This window comes from Ursus americanus, chromosome 18 (assembly GCF_024610735.1).
Source record: "Ursus americanus isolate L20-20 chromosome 18, mUrsAme1.1.p, whole genome shotgun sequence".
In the NCBI taxonomy this organism is placed as follows: Eukaryota; Metazoa; Chordata; class Mammalia; order Carnivora; family Ursidae; genus Ursus; species Ursus americanus.
In genome coordinates this window covers 57,592,859-57,604,593 of record NC_142144.1, presented here as the reverse complement: position 1 = coordinate 57,604,593, position 11,735 = coordinate 57,592,859, and the positions used below count along the sequence as shown (strand labels likewise).

Here is an 11,735-nt window from a genome sequence, read left to right as displayed (position 1 = left end):
TTATATTTACAAAGTATATGTAATCATTTTCTATAAAGATTGCACATGAACTCTAGTTTGAATGATACCAAGGCCTCCTTTTGCCTGTGTGAATTGGGCAAACTATTTTTCTAAGCCTCACTTTGCTTACCAGTGAAAAGTGCTCACCTCAAGGCAGGCAACCATACATAACAGCCTCTTGGTAAGTTGAATTTCTATTAGTACAAAGGAACTACCCAGATAACCAGAGAAAAAAAGGAACATATATAGTCAATTCAAAACCAAAGTGCTTGAGTGGGCAAAAGCAAAGACCAGGACTGCATAACACTGACATTTTTATTAGAATTCATTTGTAACAAATGGAACTTGTGTCAGCAAAGAACTGATTTTCATACAGACCTCTTTCGCCACCAATGTAACGAAGTAAGAAAATAAAAAGCACGCCTTTCATTCTGTAAAACATTTACGCGTACTACTAATTAGAGGTAATTGTATTTTTTTTAACAAGCCATTTTACAATTATTTTTTTTAAAGTTTTCAGTCTATGCATCCAAAACGAGAGCAAAGAACACAACTGTTATTATCTTTGTAAAGACACTCCAAGCTTGAATGGCAAAGCCACATAGCAGATGGATAGGATGGACTGTAGCCTTCTGATCTCTGCTGGAGTATCAGGGCACCCATAAACCCAAAAGAAACCAAAACCCAAAAAAAGGAAAAAGAAAAGGGAATTAAAAATAAAGAGGAGGAGCTAAAACAAAGCAAACCCAAAAATAAACAGGAAAGAAAAAATATCTCTGTTACTGAAGAATTTTTTCCCTTCCTGTGTCTATGTTGTGTTATTTACATACACACAAATGAATTTCTGAAGCAGTTTCTTACAGATGGGTTCAAGTAATAACATTATTGGGTGTAGAATCAATAGGGCAGTGCATAGTACAAAGGTATAGAAAGTGCAAAGTTCCCTAGAGGCCCTTCCCTCCCCTGGCTGTCCTTGCCGTTGTCTAACCATGCAAATCATTTTTAAAAAAGAGCTAAAATAAAGTTCTGTACAAATCACTTTTTATATATTTTGATTTTTTTTTTACCATTGTAACTAATTACAAAATTATACATAACTACACATACATAGGTAAATAATAGCACCGTACTGGTTATGATGATGAAAATAATTGGAAACTGGAAAGTTTATGGTAATGGTAGATAAAGATGTTTACCTGGGAAAATCAAACTAGAATGGTTGTACAGAAAAGCACAGAGTGGAATGCACATCAATGACAGTAAGGGAGTTAGTTCTCGGAACAGCGCCCAAACAATAAGATATCTGAATAGTCTCTGCCTCGTTTGTATGGTATGCATCCCATTAATTTTCTTCTTGTGATTATTCTCCTATTTCCCTTTGCCAAATGGGCAGTTTTTGTTTCAGCGAGAGAAACTGCTCATTGGCCAGTCGTTCTGGTGTGTAATACACACCATCAGATTCTACATGTCTAATGTGGCATGTCTGCAAGTCTGTCTGACCCCCTTTGTTTCACTAAATGAAAATCACAGCACTCAGTAATCTGGCACTTGGATAAATCTCCAAAAGATACAAACTAAAAGAAAACAACAACAGATCCACATAGTGCACATTCTTCTCTGGTTCTGATGTAGGTTAGAGAGTCTCATTCTGAGGTAGCCTTCTAGATATTTTTTTTTAACATTATTTCTTTTTTCTTTTTTTTTTTCTTTTCTTTTCTTTATTTATTTTTTTTTTATAAAAGTGCTCAAATATGATGCTTGGAAGTGTTTGGTCTCTTGGATTTCATTCTGCTAGTGATGGTAAAATGTGGAAAACAAAAATCTTTGTATGCTGAACATCAATGAAGCTAAAATTAAATCAAAGTGTTATATCTATACCAAAACTCTTTAAGAGTCCCTTGGATATTTTGAGGGTTCTTTAAAATCATATAAGAAATGGCAAACTCATGCCATTTTCCATGGCTTCCTACAGCATTTATGTTGGAAAATTTGGGATTATGTTGGAAAATAGATAATTGTTTAAGTTCCCTTTTTAGAAAAATCCTAATGGATTAGTAAATATATTCCGAAGTTGACAATTATATTTGTCACTAAAATAAGTTTGGTGCAGTTACTGAATGTTCCAGAACAGATTTGGAAGGGATTCTAAATAAAACAAGTAGCTTTTCCTGATGTTGGCAACCATGAAAGGAAGGGCCCTGATTATCCAAGTGCTTTGGGCTGGTACAATCACTAACATCCCCGACTTGGTTGAAAACTAGGAATGCATATTAGTCAAAGAGTTTTTGTACATGTGGTAAACAGATAATGCTTTAATTAGAAGAGTAACATATACAGACAACTAATGAAAATATGAACCAAAAGCTAAAAAGAAATGCTATTAAAATAGGCATCAATTATAAGGCACTCTAAATGCATAACTAAAACCAAAAAACAAAAAACAAAAACAAAAAACCCCCCCCCAAAAAACCCCAAAGTACAGCACTTCCCAGTTGTGCTGTATGCCACAAAATGTTTCTGACTGAACAGAGTAACATGAGTTTGGCTTTGCCCCTGTTACATATCATAAATGCAAATTTCATAGCACATACTATAGACAATATACGATTGAATACATTGTTTTTTAAACAACTTGATAGCTGATATATTACAACATTCTCCCCTCCTAAAGGGATATGCACTGACCTTTCCCACATGCACACCTCTTAGATATTTAATAATTTTTTTATTGCACTAGAGTGTTAGAAATATTGAACTTTGTTGGAAGCCTGGCTAACAAAAGGGTATTTGTGAATATGAGTAGGTGGGTGTGAGGAGACTGGATAGGAAATTAGGGGGTGAGGCTTGACAATCACTGATGTGCATTCCTCATTTCCCTTAAAATTAAAATTTTATGATATTAAGAAATACCCATATGTCATAAAATTAATAACAAATTGAAAAAGATGTTTGTAATAGCTTCTCTACCTAAAAACAACAACAACAACAACAAAAAACAACAACACCTAAAAAAACCCCAAAACTAATTCATGGAAGAACTGAATGATAGCTGTATCTATCTTTTTGTGTGGACACACTGTCTATATATACATAGACACCCCTGTAAAATATGGATATATATGTATATATGTTAGCAGCAACTTTATACTTTGCGCCTCCCTGTTGATTCCAAAAACAAAACAAAACAAAACAAAAAGTTCTCTTTGACTGTTTGAAGAGAATGGGTACTTTCTCACCAACCAAAACTGAACAGAAGTGTAAAAGTAATATTTGACAAGACGGATACTGTAGATTAAGAATATTGCACAAAAATGTGCAAATTTTCGAATTATTTGATATTTCTACAGCAAGATATTACAGATAACAGTTCTACAGCTTAAAAAAACCTACAATTTGGAAATAAAAAATGAAGAGTTATGTAACTTTTTAAAATTCACTTTATCGAATGATACATTTGTTAAAAAAAAGTTTACACAGTTAAAAATGAAGCACAGGTCAGCAGTATCTTTACAATACTAAAAAACTAAATCAAAGACTTTCTTTTTAAACATTTCCCCCCGACACCCCCCCCCCCCCGCTAAAATGTTATTATGAGCAGTATGGTGGGAAGGGGCAATGTCGCAGCAGAGTCCATTTTGTCACGAGAAGCCACACCGGGAAACATCTTGCACTGAACTGCAGGACTCTGGCCATTTCTCCTCACACCTAACAAGCAATCCTGAACAAGACGGTGGTTCTTTGCTGTGATTTCTTCTTCCCTTTATTTTGAATCCTTGAGGTATCTGTAAAAATCCTTCAGATGCCTCATCAGTCAGGATTCTCTTTATTATTTTTCAGGTTAGATTATTAAACTGTAAATTCTTGGTCCACCCAGAAGAGTTTTTTTGTTTTTGTTTTTTTGTTTTGTTTTGTTTTTTGTTTTGTGTGTAATAGTCCCACTAAGTGGTAGTTAGCTAGAAGTTAAGAAGGACTTCTCAAGTGCCCTGTATGGCTCAGAAGAGACTCCGTGGATACTGAAGGGCCTGCAGTAAGAACCCAAAGTGGGTTAGGGGTTTCTACGTTGCATAGTGATCAAAGCTGCCCAGGTACTCCAGTGCGGCTCGGTAGCAGAACTGATACTGGTCCTGCAGGAGACCAAGCATGGGAAGAAAGAGGAGAAGGGGCCATGAGTCCATTTTAATAGAAAGATGATAATCAATATTCAAAAACAAATGTTACATCTGGATGGGGACAAAATCAGTACTCTCATCAATTAAGTCAGTCCAATGACCGATCCATTTTAGTGAGCCGAGAATGCAGCCACGTGGGGTGTTTAATTTCACCAATCAATTTGACTAAAATCCTCTCCTAATTCCAAAGTAGTAACAGCTAGAATGAACATTATCTTCCGAACAAGTGTGAGCTGTTCTCCAAGTAGTACCAAACAGTTACCATCCTTGAGCGTGGGAACATATCACTGTTGTCTTTTACAATCATCTATTTGTGATAACTTATTTTCAGTTTGCATATTAAAGAGAGGCTGATCCAGACACATGCTGTCCTGAGGAAAACCTGGATTCATTTATCTTCTGGGCTATTGCCAAAATAATTTGAATAAAAAGGTTCTTACCAGATAGTAGACCTTACTACCGGCAATCAGAATTACCCACCACCATTCCTGATTGTTATTCAAGTAAGGGTGAGGAACAGTAGGTATACAAAGCCACTTACAAAGGGCTCTGGACTTTTAAGCTTTTCATCCCCTGGAAATGGCATCCCAAGACTTGCTGTCTGTATCAAAAAATACCCGTGTCGTTTGGCCTAATTCAGCGTGATTGCTAGTTATCTGTTCTAGAAAGGCCCACGTTAAAATAAAATAACTTGAAAAATGTCCTTTTTCAGACAGGGAAGAACACTGTCATATTGGAATAAGTTGGGGCATTGTTGGAGAGAGAGAAAAAAATAGAATTTTTGCCATAAAAAAACCTTATTTTCAGTAGCCAATGGGGCTGAAAGTAGATAGTTTCTATTTTGCTTAAATGTGCATTTTTTTTTTTTTACAATAAAAATGGTAATGCAAAATAAATGGAGTTTGCTTTCCTATGTTGTCACAGTAAGCTGCTTGGCTAAGTATTAAGGGTTTTTAAATGTCCAATTTCCCTCTGCCACCCCCAACAACACCCATTAAGTTTGTCAGGCTGACCTCATGGTTTGAGTATTGCAAGCCAAATGCTTGTGCTATTTTGAAATCACAGTTTGGAAGATATCGTGTGCAATGAATTTAGGAATACATACAGAATGTAGAATTTGGTGGCCTTTTGAGGAAAATAAACACTCACTCATATCATCCTTAGAAATGAACAGTCAATAGGCCAGAGTGGCTATATCACAAACTCATATTATTCTAAAAAGATGAGAATTTCATGATCAGTTATTGGAGTAAAAAATGGGGTATCAATTTCTCTAAGGCTTATCCAGGATCCAAATACTTAAAACGACCATTAGGAGAATGGAGAAGTAAAATGGGCTGAGGGTCTGCTATGTAGCAGGCAATGTGCTTCATAAAGTGCTCAAATAGTGATAATTTATCATGGTTCGACCTATTATATAATCTAATACAACTTCCAAAACAACTGTAAGACTTTGAAATATTGAACAATTTGATGGTTTTCCCACACTATTTTCCTGTATTTTGCTCTGGTGTGGAGAGTCTCTGGGCCCTAAGAGGTTAATAAAATCTATTATTTGGCCTTGAGATGTGATAAACTCATGGAGATTTTTCTCACCTCTGTCTGTACCATGGCTGGTCGTTGTGTTCTTAACATTTTGACAGTCTGGAAGATATCTACAACTCCTTCATATCTCATTCTTTCCAAAACAATGCTTAGTGTTATGAAGACTCCAGTTCTTCCAACGCCCGCACTGCCATAATAACAAAGACGGCATTACTGGATGTGACGCTCACAGTCTTGAGCACATTTGCTTGGAAGTAGACATATGTGCACCTGCTTCCATAGTACACCAGGTTCTTCCATAGTAATGTTCAGGAAAATGTGGTATTGGGTTCATGAAATGACTACTCTTGGGATAATGTGTCATGGTAAAATGTGAGCATGAATGTGGAGCAATTAAGATTAAGCCCAATGCAGTAGAATGACTTTTCAACTGGGATTATACTTCACTTCGGAAAGATGCAGGAAACATAAATATTGCAAAATAAACAGATACAGGGAAGGGTAGAATATAGGTTAATACTCTTCATGCAGATCCTTCAATTGTAGACCTTGCCTGCTTAATATGTTTAAAGTATGGAATAATTCAGATAAGGTGAGAATAAACTCAGTCTCTTCAAGTTTTCTAATGTATTATTTACTTCTGGTGGTCACAATCTATGAAGGATGTTTCCTCACTTAGACATATAAGTAAATAAGAAGGTGTATAGATTATTAAAATTGAGACGTCAGTTTTGATATGAGGAAACAGATTCTGTTATGGGTTTTTTTTTATTGTTATGGGTTTTTGATATGGGATCCTTATTCAGTCTTTAGAAGGGTCGGTGAATAGCTTATATTTACTGACTGTGTAAATGTCTATACATTTGTTCTCTCTCCTGAGAACTTTAACAGATTCTCAAAGGGGTCTCTAACCTTTAAAAAAATGGTTGAGCCTCACTGAGCTTATCTATTACTTTTAGATGTTCAGCAGCTAAAACACCAGGACTCTTTCTACCACATTAGCAAGATTTTGAGTTTGTTTTCTTTATTGTTTTAAGATAATTCCAGAATGTTCACTGCAGCAAGAGGAGAAAATTAATTCATAGCTTTTGTGCTCTTAAAAAGTAGGAAAGCATCTGGAGGTTTAGGTAATGAGGAGAAGAGTGAATAATCTGAAAAATCCCTACATTTTTGGATCCTAATTAAATGGCATGTGTAACGCTTGGGTACAGGCTGTAGAAAATGGATGGATTCATTTACTTGGGGATGTAGCTGACAGGCATATATAAATAGTCTGTCCCTTTACAAAGTGGGTTTTCTAAAGAGTCCAAAGTGAGGCTTTAAAATTCACGGGCAGTCCTTACAAAGTGGCTGAGGAAGTCCAGGAGCAGTGAAGGCTCTTTGTTAAGATGGAGTAGATGACCTTGAAGGTCCCTTTCAACCTTGAAAGTCTCTCTTACTCATGGGAGGATGAGATTTATGATTTTTTTTTCTAAATGTCCCAGGTATTCCAGAGTCTATTTAACCTTGATTTGATTGTTCAAATGTATCAAAATATAGGGTTTCTGGCTTTCTACCAGGTGCTTTCAAGAAAATAACAGACAATGGCCTTACAACTTCTGAATTTGTTGACTTTACAATGCTAGTTTCATAAGTTATAAATAAAGTTAGTATTTTAAAGATATTCCCAGGTAAGAGAAAATATCTAGAAAAGTCGTGTGTGTGTATGTGTGTGTGTGTGTGAGAGAGAGAGAGAGATAACAGGACATAGTTAGACACCATACACTATAGGAGTATTTAAATCATTCTGTGACAGCAAAAGCAGTGGGAAATAACACACGTTTATACACTTATGGTAATGTCTAATGTTAAACATATATATTAAATATATTCTTTTTTATAGCTTATGCTAGAAAAGTTTGAATTAGCATTTGGGCCAATTATGTGGTAAGTAAAGGGGAATATCCAGGTAATTTCAGTCCAGTCTATACCATCTACATTCCCTACATGATCTTTGGTTGTCTAGAGTAACCAAACTCAACACAAAGCAAATGTGAATAAAGAAGGCCCTCTGCTCATAGAATATATCATCCCTGGGGAACATCACGTGCTCAAAAGGATCTTAGAGAGGTTCTAAGATTCTGTCATAGAGCTACGTGCTGAGAGAAGTGAGGTGAGAATTCAGCTATCTTCAAGACTGAGTTGAATATTTCTCCTATTTTGAGAGCTTGTCTCCCCTTTCACTAAGGATCGTAGTTTGGAATCTATCTCTTTTTCTTTTTCCTTCCTCCCTTCTTTCCTTCCTTTTTCTATTTTTGAAGCAAAGTAAATTTTTACTCTCTCAAGATTTTGAACACAAAGAGATTAGAAACTGACACTTAAATTGCTAGAATATGAAAATATATTAGTGTAAATAAAATTAGGCGAATTCCTTTTGCTGGAAGGCTTCTGCATAACAACTTCCCAAAGCACTAAATTTATGGCCAGTGTCCTTTCTGAACCGTTTACTTGCTATTTCTATTAACTTCAATGACTTGAATTATAAAATGCTGTGGAAACTATTGAAAATAATTAACTTGAAGGTGCTTCATTTTCTGATACAGCAACAATTTTCAGGCAAATTGCAATTTTAACTGAGGTACCATTCTAATCACTTACTGACTGGCAAGAATTAGCATTGTCATTAAGGCTGGATAACTATTTATGGTTTTCCTAAAAAGACAAACACAGGAGATTAATACAGAAAGACAGTTATCAGTGTAATGCCATGGAAGTAAAAGAAGTAAGAGATGATTAACTGAACAAATTTTCACTAGCGAATGTACCAACAATTCCTGTTAAGGTAAACTGGGCAAGGAAAAACACAATTTGGTCTTTGTTACAAGAGGTAAAATTTGGGGATAAAAATTTTACCTCTGGTTATTTTCATTTTATGGAAAGAAAGAGAACTGAGTTCTTGCTTAAGATTTTATAATATATTTCTGAGAATAAAATATCAATTATACAGATTCACTCCAATAAGCTTGTCCTGACAATGAATAGACAACAATGTACATTTTCAAAGTTATTAGCACATTAATCACAAATGCAAACTAATTATTCTTGATTCTTCACTCACCTGCAATGGACTGAAATGGGCCCATCTTGACCAAACTGCTCTTTTGTTTTATGGACTTGGCCAATGAAGTCAATAAATCCTTCTCCAGACTTTGGCACTCCCTGCTCTGGCCAGTCAGTGAACTGGAACTGCCTCACTGTTCGGGACTGACCATCCTTTAGAGAGAAAGCCACACACCCAGCCACAAAGAAGGATGCCAGGAAGATTCAGCCAGTGCACAGACCATAGCAGCAAGAATTTTTTTTCCAGAAAGAAAGAAAAGGGGGTAGGGTAAGAAAAAGTTAGAAACACGTTTAACTAGAAACTTAGTTACACGTGTGTCTTACCTGTTATTAACACTGTCTACAGTCACATATATTTAAATTGCAAATTTATTCTGGCAATGCCCAAGTAAAAACCTGGGTTCTTATAAAGAGTCATCTAGTTCCCATTTTAGTAAATGCTTCCGAGACCCAAAATTTGCCTTCAAAACCAAAGTGGAACATATATAGTCTATTTCAAAAATTTCAGAATCCAGTAACTTAATATTGAAAGGAGCATCCAAGCATGTCACCCAGACCAGAGATTTTGCTCTTGTCACGATAACTTCACATCTGCCGTGCTTGCTTATTTCTAGCACTGTCAAGTGACAAATAGTGACACTGAAAGGATCTGACACAAACTGGGTAGCTGTTAACCTGGATGCCCCACATGTCTCAGAGGTATACAATTTCTAGCCGCGGCAGCGCACACATCATGTGCCCTGCAACTATGCCGTTGAGTGGGAAGTGAGGTGTCCCTCAAGGAGTGGAAAGAGATTATTAGCACTCTAAACACTCTATTCTGGAAAAGAATTCTTCTGGCTGACCACAGGAATTAAGGCACTCGTGGGGGGCTTTAACACACAGACCAAATGGTGGAAAGAAAACATGCTGGATAGAAGAGGGGTCTTTTCTAAAATGATTAGCAAAACTGCTCTGACCCATGAAGTATAAACGGTTTGAGAAGGAGCTACTAATGTGCTTCCGATTCCCTCTAGAACAGAAGCACAACAAAAGCAGAAGGGACACTGTTTACAGAAATAGGAATAACAATTATGCCCACCAATGTTTTCTCTGAATCCACTGAGAGGGAAAGAATCCAAATTCCAAGCTTAGAGAGACTGATCCTGTTTAAACAGGACCTGCACCCAGTAAAGGCTTCAATTTTTTCCTCCTTTCCATTTTTGTAACACCTCTTTCCCCTTTACAGGCCTTTTGGAAATGGGTATGTATCTTCCCAAGATTCTGGTCAAGTAGACAGAGACCCAATCTTTTTCATTCAGTCATATCGAGAGGAAGGGATGGCTTAGCTCGGGATGGACACATATCAACTAGTCCTGTGGTTTCCATAGGAATAGGGCATATTCCTGACTGGCATCATTTGATAAAGCAGGAAGATCACGTTAACTTTGTGAGAACACTCAGAAATAACTGCTTGACCCCATTACTAACTTATGGATGGTTACCATGGAAGCATGATTTACTTCTCTCTGTTTCTGGAAAAGGTTTGGAAAGCACAGGAAGGAAGCCAAAGGCTAGGTAACGCAGATTTGTCCTCCTCTAAACATCCCGGGGATTTCATTTCTGACCACAGTTGCTTTTAGCAGCAAGAAGAGGTCATGTGCACAAACCCTTACTATTTGGAGGAGAGATCAGCTGACTTCATATAAAGGTTACCTGTTTAACAAAACTGCATTCCAAGTGCCAACTTGCTTTCTAAACTGGAAAGTTCAGATTAGAAACACACTAGGAACACAAACAACAAATGCCATGGCAGCTAAGAAAATTATAAAATCACAGGGAGCCTTTTTTAATAAAAAGTATGTGAACAAGTTCTTACCTCAATATTTCTTTTGGTTTTTGCGATCAGATTAATTTGGGCAAGTGAGGAGTAGTAAAGAAGGTGTCTCTGCTATTTGCAGAGCCTGACCCCTAGTCTTTATCATCAGAAATGATTGGTGAGTTTGCTTGGAATGTACTTAAGATTTTTCACTCACATATCTACCTTCACATTCTGAAAGGGCACACTTCTTTTTTTTTTTTGAACAATGGGGTGGGTAACGAAGTCATGCTTACCTGGGCAACTCAAAAACGAGCCCGACAGACTTAACTGCTACTTTGAGAACAGTCACCTTCAGAGTAGTTAAGATTTCAGACTTTCTGGGATTAACAGGTCTGTCACCTGGGCCAACCAGCCTGCTAACCAATTTCTCCTTCACTTAAGGTCAACAGCCCAGGGTCGGCTTTGGGGATTAGCAGACAATCTCTAAACATGAGTATTGCTTGGAAAAACTCCTTTCCAGAAAAAAACAATGGATCAAGTAAATAGCTCTATCCTGGAGTTTTATTCAACCCACCTACTGTGACAGTTCCAAAAACAAAGCAGGGCTTTGGACTGACCCTGTTCTCTCCTAAGATGTGTTTGTAATCATGGTTTGAAAGTGGCCAAAGGGAAGGATATTAAAGTTTATGCATAGAACATCTTACATCAGGGCTGAACCTTGGACTCAGCAATCTAGATAAGAAATGCAGAATGAAAATTAGCCAACAAGGGTCATGGGTGCACAGCTCTCATGGACAGACACATTAGCACACCGAGGAATAAACCATGACAGGAATCAAATTAGAATGTGCAAAGCTTGTCAGAGTCTTCTAAAGAATGCCATTTGCTCTGCAGTTTTAAAATCATACCAAATTAACCTCCAAGCCCACGTGACCTAAAGGGCTTTGCAAAACAACAACATATTTACAGCCTCAAGTAATGAAGAAGTCAAAAAGCTCCAAAGAGAATGAGCTGAGAAAGTGAATGTAAGCACAGCCAACCAATCAGTAAATGCTTCCCAGGACACACACTTACCAAGTATATCCCCAAAGTTGGGCTGCCAGATGTTATGTTTGAATGGA

At 36.9% G+C, this 11,735-nt stretch overlaps 1 protein-coding gene across 15 annotated transcripts in view; it reads right to left on the bottom strand.

Annotated features, from left to right (window-relative positions):
• Positions 1-297: 297 nt before the first annotated feature.
• Positions 298-11,735, bottom strand: part of PTPRD (protein tyrosine phosphatase receptor type D) — a 2,182,843-nt gene continuing 2,171,405 nt past the window's right edge. For all 15 annotated transcript variants that reach the window (XM_087869643.1, XM_045780711.2, XM_087869649.1 and 12 more), the window contains 3 exons: positions 8,812-8,966; positions 5,766-5,901; positions 298-4,124 (listed from right to left, as the gene is read on the bottom strand). In XM_087869643.1, coding sequence (XP_087725769.1) covers positions 4,056-4,124; positions 5,766-5,901; positions 8,812-8,966 — 360 coding nt within the window. In that variant the 3' untranslated portion in view covers positions 298-4,055. The remainder of the gene's footprint in view (positions 4,125-5,765; positions 5,902-8,811; positions 8,967-11,735) is intronic.